The sequence below is a fragment of the Cotesia glomerata genome, linkage group LG1 (genome assembly GCF_020080835.1).
Source record: "Cotesia glomerata isolate CgM1 linkage group LG1, MPM_Cglom_v2.3, whole genome shotgun sequence".
NCBI lineage: Eukaryota > Metazoa > Arthropoda > Insecta > Hymenoptera > Braconidae > Cotesia > Cotesia glomerata.
In genome coordinates this window covers 27,029,502-27,054,569 of record NC_058158.1, presented here as the reverse complement: position 1 = coordinate 27,054,569, position 25,068 = coordinate 27,029,502, and the positions used below count along the sequence as shown (strand labels likewise).

Sequence of the window (25,068 nt, the reverse complement as noted above, 5' to 3'; positions counted from 1 at the left end):
GTCTAAATATTCTCATGAACACACGAAAAAAAATATCATCATCTTAATAAATTGATTTTTATTATTATGCATATTTTCACGCTTGATTAGTCGATTTTGAAAATATACATCGACAAATTAAAAACTTAATATTGAAGGACAAATATGTACTTAATCCTAAAATATGGTTATATTTAACTTACAATTAAGGTGCTTAGAAAACATTCAATTGCTGGTTGTTGATTAAAAAAATCACCAAGACGGTCGAATTAAACAATTCTTTAATACACTTGATACCCAAACCAATAAATTGCATTGAATTGCACTCATAGCTACTTAATATTTATCGATTACGCCTGTGTCCTGCGTTGCCGCCATAATTATTGTACGGTTTATTCCTATCCTGATTGTAATTTGAGGAATAATTACCCGGTGCTTGATGATGATTGTTTAAATTGTTTCTGTAAGAATTTTGATGGTGCATGTACTGCTGCTGCGGTTGATTCGATTGTTGATAACGCTGTTGATATTGTTGAGCGGTCGGCATTCCATATGCACCAGCCCAAGGTCCAACGTTATTACGTGACTGATAATTTTGACGATGACCAGAATTATTACCAGAATAACTCGAATAACCACTTTGACCTGACGATGTTTGATAACCACTTGAATATCCTGTAAAATAAATCAACAACATTATATTATAATTAATATCAAACAAGCTTGTCATTTATAATAAAAAATAAATATACATTAATAAGAGTGACAGTAATCAGTATGTTAATAATAAGTTAAATTTTATTGATTATTGCAGTTTTGAACAGAAAATTAAATCAATAAATTTCAAATAATAACTGATATAATAACAAATAAAAAATAATAATAACAAAAAAATTTTTTTCCAGTCAAAACTATTTCAATATTTCACAAAAATTCGCTTAGTTGAAGTAAAAATTTTTTACCGATTATTTAAAAATGCAAAATTTTCAACTACCCGCAAAAAAAATAAATTTACTATGGAATCATTGTTTTTGGTCCGATTTTAAACTGAATTTCCATTATTAGCCGACCTTTTAAAATTCCAAAAAGCTGTTTATAACATTTTTGGAATAATGCCCTGAAACCTTTAATTAAAAAATCTGGTTCTAGACATATATCGTTAATGACAAATTCAAAAAAAGCCCTTTGTATTTTTTTTCCGCATAATTCATATAATCAAATAACTTTAAATGAAATGAAAAATTTGTATTTTATCATTGTTTTCAATCATTTTTAGAGATTTTCGCAAGAAATTTCTTTATCATTGCCTAACAAGAAATTTATTAGACCAAAAATCTCAAAAATATTGATATCAAAACGGTTCTCGAGCTCGAAGGACATAAAATAGTAATGATTTATTCTCAATTTTATTCGCTTGACAACTTGAATTTTTTCCAAGCTCCTACGGAAAAAATATAGATGAAAATATGTAAGCAAATATAAAAAAAATTTATGTGCTAACAATTTTTAATATGCATTAAATATATCTATTAATATTTGAAAAAAATATGTTATTGCAATTATCTCAATTTATACGCCTTTTAGGTTTTCTAGAGCCAAAAGGGCGTATAAAAATTTTTTTTTTGCTTTTATCACCATAGAAATGTTAGGAATGCAAAAATTTACTGAAAACATGAAAAATAAAATTTTTTTCACATGCACCTTTTTAACTTTAAAAAAAATTTTTTCTTTAAAAAGAATTACTATTATATAAATTGTAAAAACTACAATACAAAAATGATTGATGCTATTATAAATTCTTTCCATGTACCTAAATATAACTTTTGCCAAAAATTTATACAGTTTAGATAACTCTGCTATTTTCAGAAAACAAAGTGATTAATAATAAGCAGCTTACGTTTCACCCAACAATGAATTATCATTTATAATAATACAGATTTGCACGAGAGTGAAGGATTAATATGTGTATTTTTTTAGAGAATTATATATTTACAAAATATTCAGAAGGTAAACTGGTCTCAGCACTAGACATTGTACGTGCTTGATTGAAAGATTGGTGAGTTAGAGTATTAAAGAGAAGTTTTTAAGCATATATATGTGTATATCATAAAGTAATAGTAGGAGTCGAATTGTCGAATCTTCATAGAGTAGGAACAATACAATATTAGAACTGAATAGGAGTGTGCCGGCGCGTGTCTCCTTCATATGCGTATGGCGCATTGGGGGCACATATTTGTCAGCATCATGAAACGTCATAACACCGCGTGTTACGCGTTGGATGCTAATAACAAATTTGTCAAATGGCTAGAGAAACACGCGTCTCTTTTTCAATTTATGTCGTTAAATTTACATCTATTTATTGTTTACCACCTATTTTAAAACAATTGTCACAGCCAAATTTTTTTTTTTTAAACTATATAAGAAAAACCGAACCCTAGGTATCCTCTTATTAAAAAATCGGTTGATAAATTGGAGTGATTTTGAATAAAATATGAATTTTTATCGCCTTGCTTGGAAGTAATAAATAAACAAATAAAAAACATTGAAGGAGTGAAGGGTTAGAAATAGTAGTGTAGCATCAGCAGCCGTCGATACCGGTGACGCATACTAATCGCATAGCTCAGCTCAATCGAGCTCGTAATAGGAGGCGATAAACACAGAAGCAATATTATCCAAGGGGAAACTTAAACGTTTAGTATCTTTCTCTTGCTCTCTGACTCGCGGCAACAATAACATCCCCCATGGATTCCACGAAGAAACACACGGGGGACCGGGTAATCCGTTCTAGATCGAGCAACAAGGGAGCCAGGAGCTTCCATGGTTTACGTGTCGGATCATCCCTCGTTATTGTTGCGTTTATGATAATAACCTTCACGAGCAACTCGTGTATACCAACCTATCGACCTTTTTGCTTGTACACTCCGCAAATTTTGGGTGGCCCGTCGGGTTCACTATACATATACTAGTAATAGTTGATGATTATTATCGTCATCATTTATTCACATTTGCTTCGATTGTGTGCAATTTTTGGGATTAAACCGGATAAAATTTTTTATTACCGGTGGGTATTATCGCATAAAGTATTTTTTGGAATAGGAAAAACTTGTAAACGGAAAAAAAGTATGTTTCATCCAAAAATAATCATAATTAAAATAATGAAGAAGGAAAACTGAAGCTAAAAATTGTTTTAAGGGGCACATATTTTTAATTAATCGTAAAAAATCAAGAAATAAATCTTTATATCTATGCATGATCAAATTATAATGACAATATAAAACTGAAATCCTTTATTAATGTTGAAAATAAAATATCTTTCTAATAAATATTTGCAGTCATTCAGTTCCACATCATAATATGGCCGTTTGTTTTTTAATGATGATATTGTGCGTAATGTTACTTCGATGATGTTATTTAATTACATTTATTTGTTTACGAACTAAGTGGATTGAGCTTTCGGCACTCATGTGTTAGCACACGCGCTTCGCTCGTTACGCAGACATACCCGTAGCCAAAAGTTTTATTCACTCAGTTACATATAAAAATATGGTGGCAGGATGGGGACGATCCAAACGCTATCTCATGTACTTCATAATTTTTCAAAAAAAAAATCGATCAAATAATTTAATAAATACTTGATTGATTTCTGGTTTACAGAATTCAAAAATTGAAATTCTTAATTTTGACAGACAAGTCAAACGTAATAAATTAATAACTTATTATCGATTTAAAAATTTTTAAAAACAAAAATTGGAATTTCAATTTCTTTTTTTAACGAGTTAATGATGCCTAATAAAAACATTGATTTAAAAATATCCATGGATTGTCAATAACAACAACGATTATTTATAATGTGTTGGCAGTAAAAATTTTAATTTATCTCTTGACCTCTTAGAACTTTTTATTGAATTCCCTTAATTTTCATTAAAATAATTGACAAAAAAAAAACGGAAGCGTACTCATAAATATATATATATATCGAAAATTGTGATAAAATAATATCGAGTGAATAATTAAAACGTGACTTTTTATAGTGAAATAGTATTCTGTGTTTAAATTGACGAATTGGCGTATGAGATAGTTTGAGTGTGACATGACGAGTCGGGAATTGATGCCGGTGCCGGGTTTTGTCGATCCACATACATCCGAGTATGTAAATTTTATACATAAATACTCTGAACAATTTATACATATATACCAGTCAATGTACATATTAATCTATATATATATATATATATATATATATATATATATGTATATATGTGCACATTCAGTGCGCCTACCCACTATGGACAGTGGATTGGATTGGATCGCCGCGTCAGCAATACAAACACTCGAAGCTCGATGTGGGTCGGCGTCTGCCTCTCGGTCCTCTCTTGCTCTTGTTTCCAACTGAAATTACATTTTACCGTGCGCATTTACCCTGCCACAGACCGTTTCAATATAGTTTTTTTTTCTCTTTTTCATTTTTCTTTTTCCTCTTTTTTAACCTCTTTTATTTCTCTTTACTTTCCATATATTTCACTGTACAACGATAGCGCACTAAAACCAACTTTATTCATCATAAATTCATTATGATTTTTTTATCAACAGATTTTTAAATATATAAGTTGGTTTTAAGTTACCTATTATAAATTATAATTTATAATGTCGGTATTTGTGTAATGGCCGCTGATGGCCGGAGATGTACATATATATAGAAAGATTTACATTAGTGACGAAATGACGGCATAGCGAATTAGATAAATTCAAAATGTATTAAAAATACGCTGAGAAAACTATGCTTACTGGGAAGAAACGTTTATTTAACTTTGCTTTTACTCACACGATATTACAATATTTACTTTTGCATAAGTCAACACGTGTATTAAGGCGAGAGGTACCGGTTAAGTGGCAGGAAGAAGCAGACCTGAATCAAGTGGATAAGAAAAAATAAATTTCAATAATATGCTTGTGCGAATACTTATTCAATAGAATAGAAGAAAAAAACCTCTGACGACTACTGAATTTTTCCAAGAGTGTCTTATGTTCCTTGTGTATTAAAACAACATCTTAAATAAGCTAATAAAAATAATCGTCAAGAAAACCGGAGCAAAACAAAACATGGGAAGATTGATAAGCACTCCGAGCAGAGTAAAACACTCTTTTTTGAATAAGAAATCATTTTTGGCTTAAGATTTATTTGCATTTTTTATTTTATGCAATCAATTTTTAACAATTTATTATTTTTAATTTTTAGTATTTATAACAATTGAATATTTTATTCTTCCAAAAATTTTATGGAAAAAATTTAGTAACCAAACTTATTCTTAATGATATGATTCTATGTAGAGCAGTATTTTTTATTTAAATATACCTATAGAAAAGAAAGTTGACTTGTTTTTTTGAAGATACAATTAAATTAAAGTAACTTTTTTTTTTATTAGAAATAAATTAATTCTTGATTGAGGTAAAAAATTTTTTCATCCAAAAATTGGTAAAACAATAATTTTACATTATTTAATTATTTGAAACTTTTGAAACAAAATTTGTAATATCAAGAATATGGTTTCTTTCAATTAAAATGGTATTTCTTCTGTATAGTGTTTAAAAGTCCTGCTCTTATAGTATCTTTTCCCATTTTGCTAAATTCTTTTTGCTCTCCACATTCCTTTCTCGATCCTTTCCTACCAATATCCTGTTACGTGAATGTGGAACGCTTCACGTAATAATTACCGTAACTCCTATTCTTTCCCGCTTCACAGCATTATTTATGTTTGTATAAGAGCCGTATATTTGTATAAGAACAAATAGGAATGAGAAGAGGATCATCTTAATCTGAGTTTATAGAATATGCGAGAAAAAATTATTAGATAGCTCGAACTGGGATTCGAACCCAGAACCTTCCGAAGACATGTCGGCTACTCTACCATTTGAGCTATCCGGTCTATACTAAATTTCCTTTCGCTTATTCTATATACATTAAGCCACACCGTCCATCTTACGGCAAGAATTTTTACAAATATAAATAATGCTGTGAAGCAGGAAAGAATAGCAGAGCACTAAGAATAGTGCATGCATGTTCATGCATGAAAATAATTTTATTCTCTTTGTACGATACAGTACTCAAAAAATTATATTTAAAATCACAATAATTTTACTCTAAAAATACACAAAATACAGATTTGAATAAAAGTTTTCGAATTTTTTCAACTAATTAAACTAGAATCGCATTTCGAAACTGTAAAATTTTTTTCATGATTAAAAAAACAAAATCATTTGTAAATATGCATAGTCTAAAAGGTAAACGTGGTTAATAAGATATGAAAAAAAAGTGGATAATATAATAAGTATAAGATTGGACTGTAAGTAAAAGCAACGAATAAAAAAAATATAAAGCAGATTTTTTCCTCTAATATAAGTTACAAGTATGACATGGTGTCTTGAGTATATTTTTATTTATTTTTCTTCACCCACTCATTATCCTTTGACCAGTATTCATTTTAACTCTCAGAATTGCACGAGCGTCATCATCCACAGAAGTGAAGATAACTCAACTCAAGAAATTCTTCATGTAACGAAGTTAGTAATGTATATAAAGATCCTCGAAAATGCAGCTCTCCACATTTTAGTGTCACATAACTTTAAAAGTTGAGACGATGTAGAATGAGACATTTACATCGCCGTTGGTTTAATTCAGTGATTTACTCGAGAGGAAAATATATCTTATACATCCATCGAGTCGTAAGGGTGTTCAGCAAACCATAATTTGAAAGACAGCTTGAAAAGCTTCATAATTTCTACCTTATACTCTGGTTTTTATCATAGACTTTCTGAATCTACTTTATTAATAAATTTATTATTATTATAACTAATTATTATTATAACTAGTTATTATTATAATAACAACTTAATGATATTTTGATTTTTTCAATCACAATGTGCATAGTTTTGATACTTTCGGAATATATTTAAAAAATATAACTTCTATCACAGGATTAATTACCAATAATTTAATGGAAAAAACTTGTAGAGCCAACGAATTATTCATAACTGCTTCAAAAAACTTAACACACAAAATTTATAAAAAATATGTATAAAATCATGAAAAAGGCACAAAATTACGTCAAGATTCTTTTGATGATATTAAATTTAATGATAAAAATGCATTTAACCCGGGTAAAAAAATTTATACATAATTGGGTATAATTATATATGATTATAAATAAAAAAATGGCCCGGCATAATTATATATAATCATGTATAATTATATCTAATTATATATAATTATATGCGACTATGTATGATTATATTGATTTCTTTTTTTTCAAAAATGGATAAAAAAAAATTTTTTTTTTAATTATATTGAAACCAATATGATTCAGAGTATGATGTAGTAATCTGAAACTATTTTATCTGATGAAAAATTCCGGGCGTCCGCTGGGTTCGAACTCGACTCCTTCTGGTTATCAGTCCTGCACGCTGCTCACTGGTTGAATCACATACTGTACCCGACAAAATCTATTAAATTTATTCAAATTCAAACCCAAGAAAGATCAGATTTACTTATAAATTTTATGAAATTTCTTAAAATCCTATAAAACTTAATAAAAGCAGTACATTTTTAATAGATTGTTTATTTTGACTATTGTTAATTTTTATATTGTTTATTTTCTATTGAAAATGAATTGTATTTTTTAATTGAAGAATTGAACGTTGAATATAGTAAAATGATCAGTAGTTTAAATATACAAGCAGTGGTAAAACATATTATACCATCAGTTACAGAATCTGAAAAATACTTGTTAATAAAATTGAGAGAAATACAAAGTGTTTTTCAGTTATTAAGAGTAGGAGATTTTGTATGTAAGAGACCAGATAATTCAAAGAGAATTTGGTAATTTTATTGTAAAATTGTATTTAAATCCCTACTAATATTATGAATGTTAATTTAAGTTCTTGGAACTATTAGAAGTAACATAGGATACTTTTTATTAAAGAAAAAAATTTATTTTTTACGAAAGATAAAAAAATTGTTTGTCAAAAAATTAGAATCACATTGATTCAGTTCTATTGGAATGTAATGATCTTTGATATTTATCGAAGGCCTTCAACGCGAGAGAAGCAGCGAGTAAATGCTAGTTAAAAATAAAATCATTGCTTATAAAAAAGTAATCTTTGTCATCACTTTTTTCAACTTTAAAGATTTAGTATGATTTTCATTTAATCATACGAAAAATTTAAGAAAAATCATTATCTATAATATCATATAATTTAACATGATTTGATATAATTATACATAATTGTTTATAATTATATAAAAATTACGAAGAACATCATATATACATTTTTTAAATTATACATAATTCTATATAATAATATATAATTCTACATAATTATAAGCAATTATACAACCATAACCAAAATACAATGTAGGATTATATACAATTATATATAATTTTATATAAATGGTTAAACACGAGAAAAACATTGTATGAAATTATATAGAATTATACAAAATGACCGAGAACATTATGTAGAATTATATATACTCTTACATAATTATACAAAAATGGCTAAAAACTTTCTATAGAAATAAATAGAATTATACATAATTTTACATAATTATATGTAAATTTATATTATAATACATAATTTTGTGTTGTTATTTATAATGATACAAAAATCATCTAAACTATTATATAAAACGATATATAACTATATATGATTATACACACTGATAAAAAAATTGACTTGACTCAAGAGCCAAACTCTTGAACCAAGAATACCATTTTGAAGAAAATGATTTTCTTGAGTCAAGAGAAAAAATTCTTGAGCTAAGAAATTATTCTTGGTCTAAGAAAATTTTCTTGAGTCAAGAATTTATTCTCTTGACTCAAGAAAATCATTTTCTTCAAAGTGGAATTCTTGGTTCAAGAGTTTGGCTCTTGAGTCAAGTCAATTTTTTTATCAGTGCATAGTTCTGCATAATTATATATAAATATACAAAATTAAGGAAAAAATATATCCAGAATTATATACAATTATATATAACTCTGAATAATTATACATGAATCATATAAAATTATATATGAATCATATAAAATTATACATAATTATGTATGAATTATTAATAATTATATATAATTATACATAATCTTTTTTACCCGGGAAGATAAATGTATGAATTACATCTATAACAGAATTATCCTAATTTTCTTTATTATAAAGACGATAAATCGGCTATAGCCAAAAAAATATCAAACAGTGAAAAGACAAATTTAGGTTAAGACTTTTCTAGTGGTATAAAATTTCAATATAAAAACCCATTTCATAATAAATATATCCTATTTACTAAATTTCCTTTATTCTTTTAATTATATAAAAGGTTAATAATTACATCAAATATCACAATTACTATCATTATAATAATGCAGATAATTAGTGAAAAGAAGAATATATCGATACACACATTCTAATACTTCGTATCCCACATAATTGAAGAACTTGACTATTTGGAAAAATGAATTCATAATATTATGCAGTTCATTTTAAAAATTTAGATATCAAATTTTTTAATAACTATTTCTCATCCGTTAAATCCTATTTAACCCGATGTTAAAAATGAACTAAGATAAGATAAGATATATTAGAATGTGGGTATTGATAAAAATTAGGAAATTTGACCGTAACTAATTTTGGAGTGTATTTAATGACCGATATTACGAGAAAAAGCTTACACTGAGTTATTAGACACTTCAAAGACAGAGTTAGTGATGTGAATGTAAGTGATACCATGAGACATGATATATTTTTATATCAGTTGCCATAGTTACCAAGAAAAATACAAATTTATTAGTGGATGAAGACATAAAAATATTACAAAAGGAAGATACATCGCAAGAGCGCGTACCGAAATATCAAAGGTCGTTTGCAGGCAGAAAAGTAAAATAGTTCTATAAAAAAATGTTTAAAAAAAAAAGTGGAGAGAGTCAATAGCAATATACAGAATAGTATAAAGTGCTTAACCCTGTACGTCAAAATTGCCGATATTTAATAGCTAAAATTGACAAATATAATAATTTAAAAAATAAGTAAAAGAATATTTGAAAAGTGAAGATCTATCGAATGAATTTAAATTGAAGGTTGTGGCGATAATTTTAAGGCATTAAATTTGGCGGGCAAGTTTAAAAAGATGAAAAGAGTTAAGTTATATAAGTATAAAAGAACTATTAACACAATGGGAGGTAAAAGGATTTAAAGGGCGTGAAAGAGTGATGCGATTGCGCGATAATAAAATGCAAAGGATATTCGCTTAGTCGATTCTCAGTTCGTATATCTCGTATACTAACATCCGCGAAAGGATAATATAAACGAAGAAAGAGAGAAGAGAAAACGGCGCCACGGTTTTGCAACTACGTCGTTGTCGACCAATAAATTTATCGAGCGGGTGTTGGCATGGCGACTGCCGGACAGAGCTCGGTTGGGTGGCTCTGGAGGGCGATGAGAGGGTACTCGAGGATCCTCTAGGAGGCCGTCATGCCCCAAGTAGAGGGAGAATTGCTGGTATCTAGAGGGAGCGAATGTTGAGCTGAATGAAGAGGTGAGAAAGGGAGAGAGTGAGCTCTAAGCAAAGGACAAAGCTAAGTGCGGAAGGAACAAAATCTAGAAGGGGAAGAGTATCGATTTCTTGTGGTGATCCAATCAACGATGGCGCCTTCCGCCAATATACCTTACCAAGCATTACTGACAAACTTCTAATCAGCAAAAATTTCATTCATTTTGTTATTATACTCTTGAGCTTTTTTTTTCGTGTTACCACGACTAAATTTTTAAATATAGAGCTTTTGTATTTTGCATAATGTCATAGATGTAAAATAAGTAGATATATATATACATAGAATTAAACCTTCTTCCTTTGTATAGATTGTAACCCCGGTGAGTTTCAAAATTTAAATACCGGCAATATTTTTTTCAAAGGTTCATTTTATTGACGCTTTTAACCCTTGAAGCAGACACTCCAAAACAGAACTTTAAAGCTGACACGGGTCAAATTGACCTCACTCGAGTTTTAAAATTTAATACCTTAAAAATAGAAGAATTTTTCAAAAGTTTCGTAGATAAAACATTTTACTTTTAAATTTGATTATTAATTCGTTTGGATTCATTAAAAAATATCTTTGATTAGAAAAATTTCGGTGTTGATATGATCTTCAATTTGATGTTCAACTAATAATCAAGTTTCGAAATGAATGGATAGATTTGTGATTCTTTGAATAATTTAAAAAAATAAATTATTAAAGAATAATTAAAAACTATAATAATTAATTGTAAATTTCAAAATATTATTTTAACTGTTTTTAAAAGTATGTATGTGTGTTTTTTGACAAATTGAGACCGAATTTACGGGATTCAAAAGATTATCAACTTGAATCACTTGAACTGTAATCAATTTACTGTTAATGTAATTGATTAGATTATTATTAAAATTTACATTTCATATCATTGAAATGCTTTCTATTAATTAACGATGGTACTCAAAAATATATAATTAATTGATTTTAAACGCTAATAATCATTCACATACATTTGGTTTTAGAAATATTCATCAATAAATTCTAAGCTGATAAATTAATTTAAAAAATAAAATTATATATTATTTTAAACACACATATTCTAGTATAATTTATTTTTGAAAAAATCAATAGACTTTAGCAATATTATAAATGCAAAACTTTAGCAATATTCAAATACTAATCACTGCATATTAAAAACAAGTTTATAGAAAAAAAAAATAAAATTATTGTACAACACTAAAAAAAAAAAAACTATTCTGTTTTGATAATGCTACATTAATCCATCGTTAAGACTAGACTAGACTACAGAAATTTTTCTCTCATTCGTTTTCTCGACTACACCCTTCTCGAAGAGTAGAGCTTCATAATATGAACCGTGTACTGGGCTACTGGGCATTACATATAGTTAGAAGACTCGGTGAAGCGCAGACTAACTCAATGCTAATCCCTTCGATATTGTTCCAAAACAATGCTACAACAATCCCTAATTCGTTCCGGTTTTACGAATATCTTTTCAAGCGTACCTAATGTCAAGTCAATGTTTTTACAGCGTCCTTTTTTTAATAAATACTTCGAATATGATTGAAAAATTTCTTACAGAATATTGCAATTAAAATATTAAAAAATTGCGAAAGTTAATTCGAGCTTACTCCTTAAATAATTTATATGATCGTTGTAAAAACTTCTCATGAGAAAAAAAAAACGACTTCTGCATGCTATTGGCTAGGTGCACGATAGGTGCTGCCCTCATTTTTCATGCTTTTCCCATGTTAAATCAAACGGAGTAATTAAGTTCCAGTGGCCGCCATTAGCGTTAAATCATGCTGTTCCCATAAGATTTACATGTAAAAGTGGTAATCAGCGCCAGCCCTCCCCACCATATACTTCGCACTCTGCCAATAGATTATTTTATGAAATATGACATAATTAAATTGAAAAATCTAAATAACTAAATTAAATAAAAAACGTATATTGCGTTGATGCAGCTTTGATATATAAAATTTGAAGTGAGCTAGAGATTCATACATGAAAAAATGCAAAAGTGGAAAGTATAACGATGAAGGATTGTGGCGTTGTAGGACTCTCTAGTAAAGAGTTCTCTCGAACCTACTTCGGTTCTCTTTTAAGTCTTTTCCACTACTCATTTATCAAATAAATCAACATGGCTACTTATACACCTACCATGTAAAAAATTTTATATACATTATCTCTGCACTTCAACCAATCAATTGATTACATCAGTTATTAGTTATTTTATTACATTTATCGTTACATTTAATTATCATTCACTCATTACACTTTTTACGCTTCACTTTCAAATAAAAAATTAATTTGACATTTTCATTACTTAAACTAAATTTTTTTTTGTTTTTCTTATGATTGCGTTGTTCTTTGTCCGACTTCATATAAAAAAAAATCGTAAAATTTACTCAGATTCTGGTTACTTTTTAATATTTCAAATGGCAAATATTAAAAGAAAAGTGATTTGTAGCGATTACTGTAGTAAATAACGACTTTCACTCTCTAAAAATTATCATTTCAAACAATAAAAAACTCCAAGTCAATAATTATATCGTTTTTATCGTTATGTTTAAAATTTAATATTTTACCCTGTAAATGTTAAAAATTTTACTATAGAAATTAAGTAATGATTCTGAATACTTTTACATATCATACGATACTCTTTTACGTGCAAAAAGATGAACAATAAAGTTAAAATCATTAATTATTATACTTTAACTTTTCCGAAATTTACATAACTTTAATTACTGTTTAAAATTCTATTTTTTTCAATATAATTATTGAATTGTAATTTTTAAATAATAAATATTATTAATTAACTGGTTAAAATTCTGATTTTACTGTTTAAAATAGTAATTATTATCAATTGATTACTATTTATTATAAGTCCATTGTTTATTTATTCAAGTTTAGTTTTTTCCGTATGCTAAAGATTTTAAAATTTCTTTAAAAAAATCTTATAAAAAAACTCTGTTAGTAATTCCATCAAATGAAATAAGAAATGACTTTCAAAAGTGCACTTACTGAACCTTTGTTCTGACCCTTTCAAATATATTCAAAGAGTACGCTTGTAGACGAAAAAAAAAATGCATATTTTCATTTTTTCGTAAGTGATATTTCTTATGAAATTCTAGTAAATCCATTTTAGAAATTAGAAAAGTTAACGATATAATAAAAATTTGTCGATAATTTAGAGTTAATTTTTCTAAAATGAAAAAAAAACTTTACCATTAGAAAAAACATAAAACTTTCCATAAAGTAAACAAAATTTATAAATAATAAATAAAAAAAAAAAGAATATGCTTCCTACATATTTAGCAAAGTGCATAAAATGACGTCCTTAGCTGATCTCATCTCACTTTCGTTGTTGAGACTCAGTGACTAATGGCACACGAAAGCAAAGAGTGCGATACGAAAAAGAAAAGCGTCGTCAAGATTTGTGCTACGTCCGCGGCGCCTCGAGGGTTTTTTACCGTGCAATCGTGTACGTTCCTTCTTGGTACTAAGTACATATAGAAGACCAACGCGCGTAGGTGTAAGAATCCCTTTTTGCGTGTTAGTGTCGCCAAGAGCCCTTGCTTTGACTCCAAACTCTGAGTCTGACTGAATACCCCTCTATTTTTTGAGTACGTGCTTCTAAGTGCATCCTGATTTTCTCGAAGTTCTTTCATTATGCGCTTACTGTTCACATTTTTTTCTTTCATTTCAATTCATCTTTATAACTTTTCCCTTTGTTTCCATCTATGTTCTTCTATTACACGTTTTAATTCTCAACTTTTATCATACTTTTCATAGTCATCGATTGATACAAATACTGCACGGAAAAAAGAAAACTCGAGTTACTCAAATACTTTTAGGACTAAAATATTCATCAAATATTACAAAAAAAATTTTTTTTGATGCATTAAATTTTCTGGTTCTCTATTTTTAAGACTTTTTATTCACTACGTGCATATTTACTTTTATAAATGAAAATATTGATAAAAAAGAAGTTTATGACTTTTTTACTCAAAACTTTAGTGCAAAATAAAATTAATTGTTGAAAAACGACACCAACCTTATGTATGGTCATAAAAAAATCCAAAAAACAATTTAACTCATTCAGATTTTCAATAATTACCAAAATATATATTTTTAATAAAAAAAAATTGTTTCATAATAAAAAATTCGTCGAAAAATTGCAAAAATTACGATCTTATAATTTGCAAACATCTCAAAATTTTTTGATTTTATTTAAAAAATAAATTACTACTAACAAAATATTTTCAAAAAATTTCATCCATAATTTTTTGGAATTTTTAAATGTGAAATTTTCAAAAATTTTCTTTACATCAATTTATTTGTTGAATAGTTCTCAAAATAATCAAATCTATTCACTGATTAAAGTTTGTAGCTTTGATAATTAATAAATTTACAGCAACCTTTTTAAATCTAAATTAAAAGGTTATTATACCATTGAAAAAAAATTTTTTTAGTGGAACTTCAGCAATTTAGAACATAGAGTGGGAAAAAAAAAAAACAATTGATGAAAAACGGCAGTCAATAGGATTTCGTTGAAGATAAATACTATATTATTATAAAAGAAAAAAAATAGTAAAAATTCAAAAAAACAAGCATGAACAAGCACTGCACAAAAATAAAGGAATATACACCAAGAACCCCTAGGATACCAATGAGGAGTATCCTAGAATAGTCGAGAATACTTCAGTCGCATCACCCTCTTTCGTAGCCATTTCTTCTCTGTTCCTTGTTAGCTTCCCACACTCATTATTTTTGATCTTTCTATTTCTTCTCCATGATTACTCGTTTTTTGCTGTCAACATGCTGCTTCGTTTTTTTTTTCATTGTTGGCAAAAAAATTTTCATTTCGAACAACCAAAAACAACATTTTTATTTGATGTTAAACATCAGAGTCAAGAGGCTGGGAATTTTAACAAAAATTTGAACAATAAATAAACAGATGGAAATATTTTTCCAAAGGCAATATTTACTTTTTGTTTATTTATTCGGTGAAATAGGAAAATATCCACAGGAATGTTTGGGTATCGTCTATCACACAAGTAGAGAACCAAGTACCAAATTCTCCATTGGATTTTTTGCCTAAACTCAATTGATGAAATTTGATAGGATCTTGTGGTTGAAGATGAGTCAACAAGGTAAGATTCCTCCTCTCTGGCTACTTAAAATGGTCTGTAGGCGAGAGATCCTTATAACTTCTAACGCCTGAAAGCGTCAAAGGATCGAGAAATTTGATAGTTCCTTATACATTTCTTATCCGTTCACTATTTATGGATTCTATTACATCTTTTACAATGGTTCTTTTTTATTGATAATTAAATCGATCTTTAAACTATTTTATTCTTGTTACTTTTTAAAAATAACTTTTGCTATCAAAAATAATTTTTAATTACTACAATCAATTGAAATATTCGTAGAATTAATCACCATTACGCATTATTATCGTTATCATTATTATTGAAGGGTTACAATAGATGCGCTATTTTATTCGAGGATACTCGATGCAGTTATTTCACTCCAAATATTTTCTCGGATTACGAATAACGCAGCCCTTTTATCTTTTCAAAACTCATTCGAATTTCAAGAGTATAAATTAATTCAATTTTTAATCATTTGTACAGTAATCAAATATTTTATTATGTTTTAATTTAAAAATTAAAATATTTTATTGCAGACTGGAGATAAATGAATTCAAATTTCTGTGAATTCTTAACATGTTTCAAAATTTTTGACTACTAGAATTTAAATTTGCGCGCGCAAGCGCGCGCCTTGACTATAGAGTTTGTTGCATATATTTTCATGCATATGATATATTCGACCAATCACATCACGAGTAGATTGGTTTCACATACATTTCATCACAATTTTGTTATGGGATATGGGATCAATTTCAAGCCGTACTAAAATTCATCAGATTGAAACATGCAACATCAATCATCTTAAAAAATTTAATTTTTATATTTACATTGAAAAATAGAAAGTTTCTTCGTGGATTCAATCTATAAAAATGAAATAAAGTAAAAAGCAAAAATTTAACATTAATTTATAAAAACAACCCTCAAAAATGATATTATTAAAAAAGAAAAAAAAAAGCAATAAAAACAATTTCAAAACTCGTTAGAAATTTGATTAAGTTGAATACCTTTAAATTTTTCAGGTCCTTTTTTCATTTTATCTTTTTATATTGTGATCAAAAGCACGCATGAACGATTCAACATCGAACAAGCGAGAATAAGCGAGGTCTCTAGTAAAAATCCGATTGGATGGATCATCCGGAGACGCACAGTAGCACAATAGCCGCGAGAAGAGTCCTCTCTACAATCAGGTTCCCTCACTCGACGTGGAAATGAGGTGGAAAACCGCACCCCGCCGCGTTTTACCCATCAACCAACTTATTTGTTCAGGAATCTTCAATCTGTCGGATTTATGCTTTATGTGGTTTTGATATAACCATTACGACTCAACGACCTATAAGGTCCATCCGATTGTGGCCACTTACGCACCAACGCATATATTTTTTTCCAATCTGTCAATGGGGTATTTTTTATTTTTAAATTTTAAAAACTACTTCAAATCCTGTCTTTCATGTATTCTCGGATAATATACTAAAACTTTGTTTTAAACGACTTAACTTATAGATCGAATAATTATGCAAGAATAAATTCATCAATATCACATTGATCAGAATAAAAAGTGCATCAAACATTAAAAAAAAAAAAAAAAAAAAAAATTCTAACAATAAAATCAAAATTTCACTAAATATATAAAAAAAATAAATCATAACTAATTAATTTCTCAGTCTTAAATGCGCCAAGCAAATAATATTTGAAAAAAAAAAAAAAATCTAATTGCTTGATTTTTAAAATGAAGTTTCCGCTTATAGACAAAAACCAAATTTTTACTATATTGTAAAAATGAATTCAATTTTACACCAACGTCAAATTGAATCGATTCAATCCAGTAAAAGTTAACGACACTGTCAAAGGTGTTATTTAATATAAAAAAAACTTTTACAACATCGATTGTACAATTTTTTTTATATGGTAATAGAACTCTTAATGTTAGCCAAACTTTATTATAGAAAATATAATTTTTAATATCGATCCAAATAAAAAAATTCAATCATCTATAAAATCTTTAGATTCGTTATTCATTAGAGGTATTTGTGATTAAAACGAAGATAATGAAAATAAAAGTAAATCCTAGGTGTACGTTAGAAACTGAATCACCAAGCAAAACATAAAAGATTGTACCTCACTTAAAAATACCTTTTGCATTACGGAAACACGGTTCATTTAATAACATCAAGATCATTTCAAATATCTAGGTTGGTTTTTACGGCATTCCGCGCCATTGCAACGTTTTATATTTTTAAATAGAACATTGCATCAAAGAAAAATAATAGTAAATAAAGTATATATATAACAATGAAATAAAATGGTACGGTTTTTTTGTACACAAAGCTCTTTGTACTGACTAATAAATCTGCTGCTTTAATAGTTAAATGTCTGTGAATACGGACTAATTTGCGAAAGCATTTACGTAATATTTCTAAAAAAATAATATTAATGTTAGTTAAGATTATTAACTTTTCGGAACCTGAAAATGATTTTACTGTGAGTATTTATGATGGAATAATTGGAATAATTTTCAATAGAATATATATGACAGAGGGCTTTCTAAAGACAAATGTAGAAGGAGAAAGCGGGACATTTAAAGTACAATACAGCTCAATACCGTGGTTAAATTAGCCGCGACACTGGTGTTGACGCTCGTCACCCTTGGTGATAGTCGCGTGTAGTTGATATGACAGAAGGGCGTGTGATTTTTACGTGATTAACTTGCAATGGAATTGCATAAATTCATAACAAACCTATTGTCGTTACAAAGGAGTGATTTCCTTTTTTAATTTTTTCAACCACTGAATTTATTGCTGAGTATGCAATAGTAAAAAAAATTCTATCTATTGATCGAAATAATTAAAGAGATTTTTCTAGTAAATATAAGAGATATCTAGTAAATCATAATTAAAGAGATTTTTCGACATTTAACTATTGATAATTATAAATTGTAAAAATAAGAATTTTAGTTATTACGACGAATACCGAGCGAATATTTGAAAAAAACGAAAAGAATTTACATTTTTCAAATACTTTGTTTGAGATGTCTTTGAATTTTTTATCTTTAAACACTGATAAAAATATCTAGTTGATTGAAGAGAAAAAATCTTGATCGATCAAAATTATTTATAAAAATTTCATTGTTTTTAATCAAGCTGAAAAGTTCTTTAACTTAGTAAAATTTAATTAATTCAAGAAAAATATTATGGTTCAAGCACTTTTTCATTGAATTGAAGATAATCAAATTCTTAAAAATAATTTTCTTGCTTCAATATTATTTGTTTTAATCAAAGTTAATTTTTATATTAGTGTAAGTATATACTTTTGAATTTTTAAATCAATAAGTTAAAAAACATAAATTTATTTGGAAATTTTTATACTGGCATCTCGAACAAAATAAAAGATTTTTAATCTTTAAAATAGATTTTTTTTTTCTCAAACGATTTATGTAAAACTGACAAACATAAACGAAATTCAAAAGATTTAAAACTTTTAAAGATCTTTAAAAAAATTTTTTTAATTTAAACGTCAGTGTTTAAAAATCAATTTTCTCTAAAATGACTATTTTTTTTTCTTCATTTTTTTCAAAAGTATTAAATATTATTAAATTTGAGTATTTGACTGTAAAATAAAAATTTTGTAAGTACAATCAATAAAATAATAATTTAAAATAAATTTAAAAGTCAGAAAGAACCGAAACAAAAGAAGTACTAAACATGACACTTTTCTTTTATTATTGTACGTGATAGTGAAAAAAATAAAAAAAGAAAAGTGTAGTGAAGTGGAAACAGTGAAGTGAAGTACGCAAAGGCTTGGCACACGAGAAAGAGGGAACCGCCCTTGCAACTCGTACTCTCTACTCAGTGAAGTACCAAACTGGCAGACAGTCTCACTAATTACGCTGTGCCTCATTAGTGAGAAAGTCTCTGGTAGCTTGGGGGGTACGCGAACACGTACGACCTCCCTTTGGCCTCGTTGAGAAATTGATTTTCACTTCTCTTATAAGGAGTGAAACAAAATCAAGGAGATACGAAGCTTCTGTGAAATGTGAAGGAGGTCCCTTAGTCAGCGCTCACTTTTTATAATCCACACGTACCAAACAAAAAAAGATTAATTATTAGTCTATTATTAAACTTATCTCTGGTACGTATCATCAAAAACTAAAAAAAATTGTTTTTTTTTTAATATTTCTCATGAAAATATGAACGTAATAATTCATAATTAATATTTTAAAAAATTTTAGTTCGTGTAAAGGAAACGAAAGAGAATATAATTGTTCAAGTAAAAAAATTTTTCTAAATCTACTGTGGCTGTAATTCAGTAGTTCAGTAGCATTGAGAAGGCAGAACTGAAACCGGTGGCTTGTCTGGTGGCACACAGTTCTGAGCTAGCGTTACGTCGAGTGTTTGCAGTCCACTCGAAGCTCGACCTGAACGAGCCCAGTGAATTGGGACCTGCTGTAGTTGGTATCTACCAGCAGCAACCATGACCATGGTATTGCTACACCGATAAAGAGAATGGAAAGAGAGTTAAGAACCAAGTATAATTTGTCTAACGAGGGTCTCCTCCACCTGTCATGTGAATGAACACACAGAGATGGATGGATAGACAGATTGCTAGATGGTCTCTTCTATATATTTTCTTTTATTCATTTTATCTTTTAATCATTTTATTTTAATACAATTTTTTATTTTAATATAAATTTTTTTATGAATAAAAATAAACCGAGGAACGATCGAGTTATAATGCTTTGAGCTTTAAAAAAGTTATTTCAAGACCCTAAATATTTGATCCTTAGTAAACTCGAATAAAGTATTATATTTATTAAGTTTTATGAGTGTAAAAATATTTGTTAAAAGTTTTATGAATACTTAAAGTATTCCAAAGTTATTTTTCTTTTACCTCGAGTGAATAGTAAGTTGTAATAATTAAATTAAATAAACTAATTAGAAGAAATAGTAGTAGGAGTTAAAGAAGAAAAATGTAAAAATTTTATTTTTAATTAAAACAAAAAAAGAAGTTATTATATATAATTGATTGTTTTTTTTTTTTTTTTTTTTTTTTTTTTTTGTAACTGAAATTTCGTAACGGCGTGAGATTGCAAGAGATCACAATGGATCAGAGTTTGAAGTGATCGTCGATGAATACGAGGGGTGTAAAAGGCACATTGCCAGCTAGAACTCGAACAGGGAATATTCGCTAATTGGATAATTACGGCGTGCACCGGGTTTGTTTTATAATTGGGCAAAACGTACAAGCAGCGTAGAGCCGTTTGATCGACGTGTTAAACAACGAAACGCTTGGAGTCACGCTCTACGTGACAAACTACCCTCACAGCTAATCCAAGAGCAAACCTCTGGTCCGATAACCACCTCCACCCTTGATTCATCAAACCCTCTTTCCCTATCACTTGTTCTATTCTCTTGATTTTTGTGTTACCATTCATATTAAATGTCAACAAATAACAAACCAATTACATTCTGTGTTTTATAGTGTCCAACTGTACTAACTATAATTGATAATTAATTAATCATAAAGAATAACTTTCTTAGTATATGTCTAGAATTATTATCAGTATTATTATTTTATCTATAAATATATATATTTTTTTTAATAAGACTGTGATTCGTTTCTTTATATTGAAAAAGAATAATCTTTATGCGCATTTTAATTATACTTTAGTTAACGACGAGCTGGGAATAAAGGAGAGTAAATACAAACAGTAAAGAACGATTGACTGAGTGACTGACTGGTAAATTCATGGGGTTATAAAGGTCTCTTTCTCATCCCATCATTAACGCACCCTCGCAAATATGTATGCGCAAATACTAGGCCAACCTTTCAAACTTTTATTTTCTAGTTTAAGTGCTATTATTAATCAATAATTCAACTTTTTTTTATCCAAGACACAAATAGCATTTAAAATTAACTCAAGTTAATCCTCAAGTTCTAAATGAATAGTCATTTTCATGAATTATGATTTTAAACAATAAATTAACTTAATCAACATTGTATAATAAAATAAAATAAATTTGAAAACTTACCACGAGGCTGATTGTATGAATTTTGTGGAGCAGGAACCGCTGAATATTGTCCTTGGTTTCTATTGACATGATGTCCAAGCATCCGATGTCCTGCTTCGCCTAATGAACCTTTATGTGTCGGCGCAGAAAAACCGGTTCTTGGTACCCATGGATTTTTACCATCACGATTATGCATATGTTCAAAATCTTGTGGTTTTAACACACGGGGAGGTTCTTTAACACCCTTGAGTCGTTTAGCCGGGAAAATATGATGACTGCTGAATGCTGGATCACGGAACCTTACACTAAAATATTAATAAATTATTAGTGTTATTTAATTTTTATGACACTTGTATAAACGTAAACCAAATTTCGTATTCATAAAAAAAAATTACCAATAAACTTGATTATTTCGAACTGGTAAGCCGCTAATCGGTGAAGGTAAAGTAGCTCCTTCATTGACACACTCCTCAGCTAATAAAACAGTACCTCGCATTCCATCAATTGATATTTCAGTCTCAGTGTTGAAGTCAACTTTATTTTTATAAAGTCCTCTTATCAAATCATATCCACTGTTACTGGGGCCAATGTATAATTTATCATCTCCTCTAATGTTCCGTTTTACTAAAATAAATTAGATGAAAATTAAATTAGTTTTGTATAATAAATTTATACGAACATATTTATAAAAATAAATAAAATAATTTTTTACTCACTTTCAGCATCAGTAAGACATTCGTAATAAGGTTCTAAAGCTTTGAATAGCCTAACTTCATCAACGAATGGCAATAACGCAACACCTTGCCAAGCAAATTTCTTTCCATTAAGATCTATTTTAAAATCTTCCGGATAGAAATCAATAATCGATGATTTAGGATCACTCATCAATGCTGCCCAAGGTTTAGGAACATGACTACTACTGGCTGCTGGAAATACTCCCATCAATTGTTCCAGAGGTCTGAATGGTACAGTATCTTTTTCGAATTCCGTTGAGAGACCATTAATATTTACAAAATCACTGGCAAAGGGTGCATAATGGTAAGGGAAATACCACTTCCATGATGCGCATCCTTGATAATAATAACGTAAAACCCAACATAAACCACGGACGTAGTGAAGTGCTACTCTATTCCTAAACTCAAGATTTTCGGCTTTGACGTCAAACTTAGACTCATAATAACGATCTTTGAAGCCATCTTCCCACAGTCTTACTTCGTCATTAGCTTGGTAATCTTCTTCTTCTTCATCATCTGGCTCTTCACGTTTACGTTTAGTACCATGATTATTTTGATTCTCTGGTACCATCATTGCTTGTAATCCAGTGGCTGCATTTATAGTTCCCAACGAGCGTTCAGCGGCACTTGTATTATAATTACGACCTTGCATACGCATTTGATATGCCTCGTGCCGAGCATTTTGGATAGGCTTAACACTCTGACCTACCATTGTCGGGGCGAATTGACCAGTAGGAATCCAACTAGGTTTAAAATTGCTGATAGCTTCCAATCGTCTCTTTTTTGACTTTTCACGTTGTTTAAAAGCTATTTCATTAGCTTGACGTTTTTTAAAAATTTCATCTTCCATTTCACCCAAATCTGATAAAATTAGTTGTACTCTGTCTAAATTAACATCACCGCTGTCTGTTAAAAATCCACCTGTTTTGTAAACTGTTTTTTTGTATAAATTTACAAGTCGATCTATTGCTCCTTCTCTTATTTCAAGAGACGGTAAATGTGGTAGAAAATCATTTCCTACGAAAAAACACATAAACACCCAGTCATCAACAGCACGTTCAAAATCATATTTGAACGGTAAATTCGGCATTTGTAATTCACGCTCCAAATATTCACGTAAAACATTCAACCGTACAAATATAAATGAACATTCAGACCCAAATGCCATTACTTCCTTCGCTTGATCTGGTTCAGCTCCAGTACAATCTTTCATTTCATGTCCTAACTGTCCGCAAATATCACAAGGACGAGGTTTGTTAGGTTTAAATTCCTCACGGATAATTGTAAAATTAGGCTCATGAGTGGCCAGTCCCAACATTATCAAATCTGCGTCAGCTCCACACAAAACATGCTGTGTGTTAGGATCATGATCAGGCTGTGCCCGTTGTCGTCGGATAAAATCCATTATTTTGTGCTCTCCCTCTCCAGGTACATTTGCATCACTCAAAATAACTTTGATATCCTTCCATCCAGGGTCGTTATTTAATCTTTCATGAATGTAATAATGTAAACACGCTGATAATCTTGCCATAAATGGAGTACCCTGAAAATAATTATTTAGATAATATTATAAAAAAAAAAGAGCTACTTTCACCTTTAAAAAAAAATTAAATCTATATTGCTGAGTAGAAAAGTTCTACAATAACGACTTTATTTTACAAGCATTTTTTTTAGGTAGAAATGGAGTCATTCAAAATTCGATTAGCTTACAATACTATAAATCAATTAAATATTAGGAGTTTTATAAAAAAATCATCATTAAACTATTGAAAATATAAAAAATTATAACTTACAGGAGTAATACAATTACTGTCGAAATGTTCTTCTTTGGGTTTTTCTGGAGGTAAATAAGCACCTTTTAATGCTAACTCTGAACGGATTCGATTCATTTCAATAATTTTTTCATTTGTTTCTTTTGATGCGCGAAACCTCCTAGATCTTTGTTGATTCATTTTAGCTCTTGGCGCCACTCCATCAATAGCCATATATAAAAGTTTTCGCGGTCTTACGATACGAAATAGTCGGTCAATGCACTCAAAAATAGCTTCCATCATTTCGTCCTCATTTTTAGGTGCTGGTTTATCTTCAGGATGTGTACAAGGATGAATGATACCATTCATATCCAAGTATAAATTATCAAATTCAACTCCATTAGGATTTGGTTCTGTTGTGTTTATCGGCACTTGTACACCATCAGCATTTATCGGCTAAAAAATAAATAAAATTTTTTAATATAAAATCATCTACACGAGCAAAATATAACCTATATCTTTAAATAAAAATTTTACCTTTTGTTCAATGCACTCAATAATTACGGATGGATATTTACGGCTTAACCAACGAAAGAATGCTGGTACTCCCATTTTAACACTTTTATTTAATTAGAAGTATTATTATAATACATAAAAAATTATTGTATAATTTACAATATAATTTATAAATCCGGTAATGTGTGAACAAGTTTAACCACAAATATTGTGTATATTTTTAATATATGAGGGCAACTATGGTCGACGCCATTTGTGTAGTGTTTTCATGAAGACGAGTGTAAGTAGCTCGGTAGAAAGTAAAGGAAATATTTTTGTCAACCACTCAATCGGTAAATTATTTCATCGACCGA

The 25,068-nt window shown here is 28.8% G+C and overlaps 1 protein-coding gene across 1 annotated transcript; it reads right to left on the bottom strand.

Annotated features, from left to right (window-relative positions):
- Nucleotides 1-43: 43 nt before the first annotated feature.
- On the bottom strand, nucleotides 44-25,068 carry LOC123262434 (5'-3' exoribonuclease 2 homolog). Its single transcript, XM_044724645.1, has 6 exons — nucleotides 24,737-25,068; nucleotides 24,242-24,655; nucleotides 22,431-23,991; nucleotides 22,110-22,338; nucleotides 21,736-22,019; nucleotides 44-654 (listed from the first exon to the last, which is right to left on the bottom strand). Exons 1-6 carry the CDS (start codon nucleotides 24,809-24,811, stop codon nucleotides 323-325), a joined length of 2,895 nt encoding a protein of 964 aa, XP_044580580.1. The 5' UTR covers nucleotides 24,812-25,068; the 3' UTR covers nucleotides 44-322.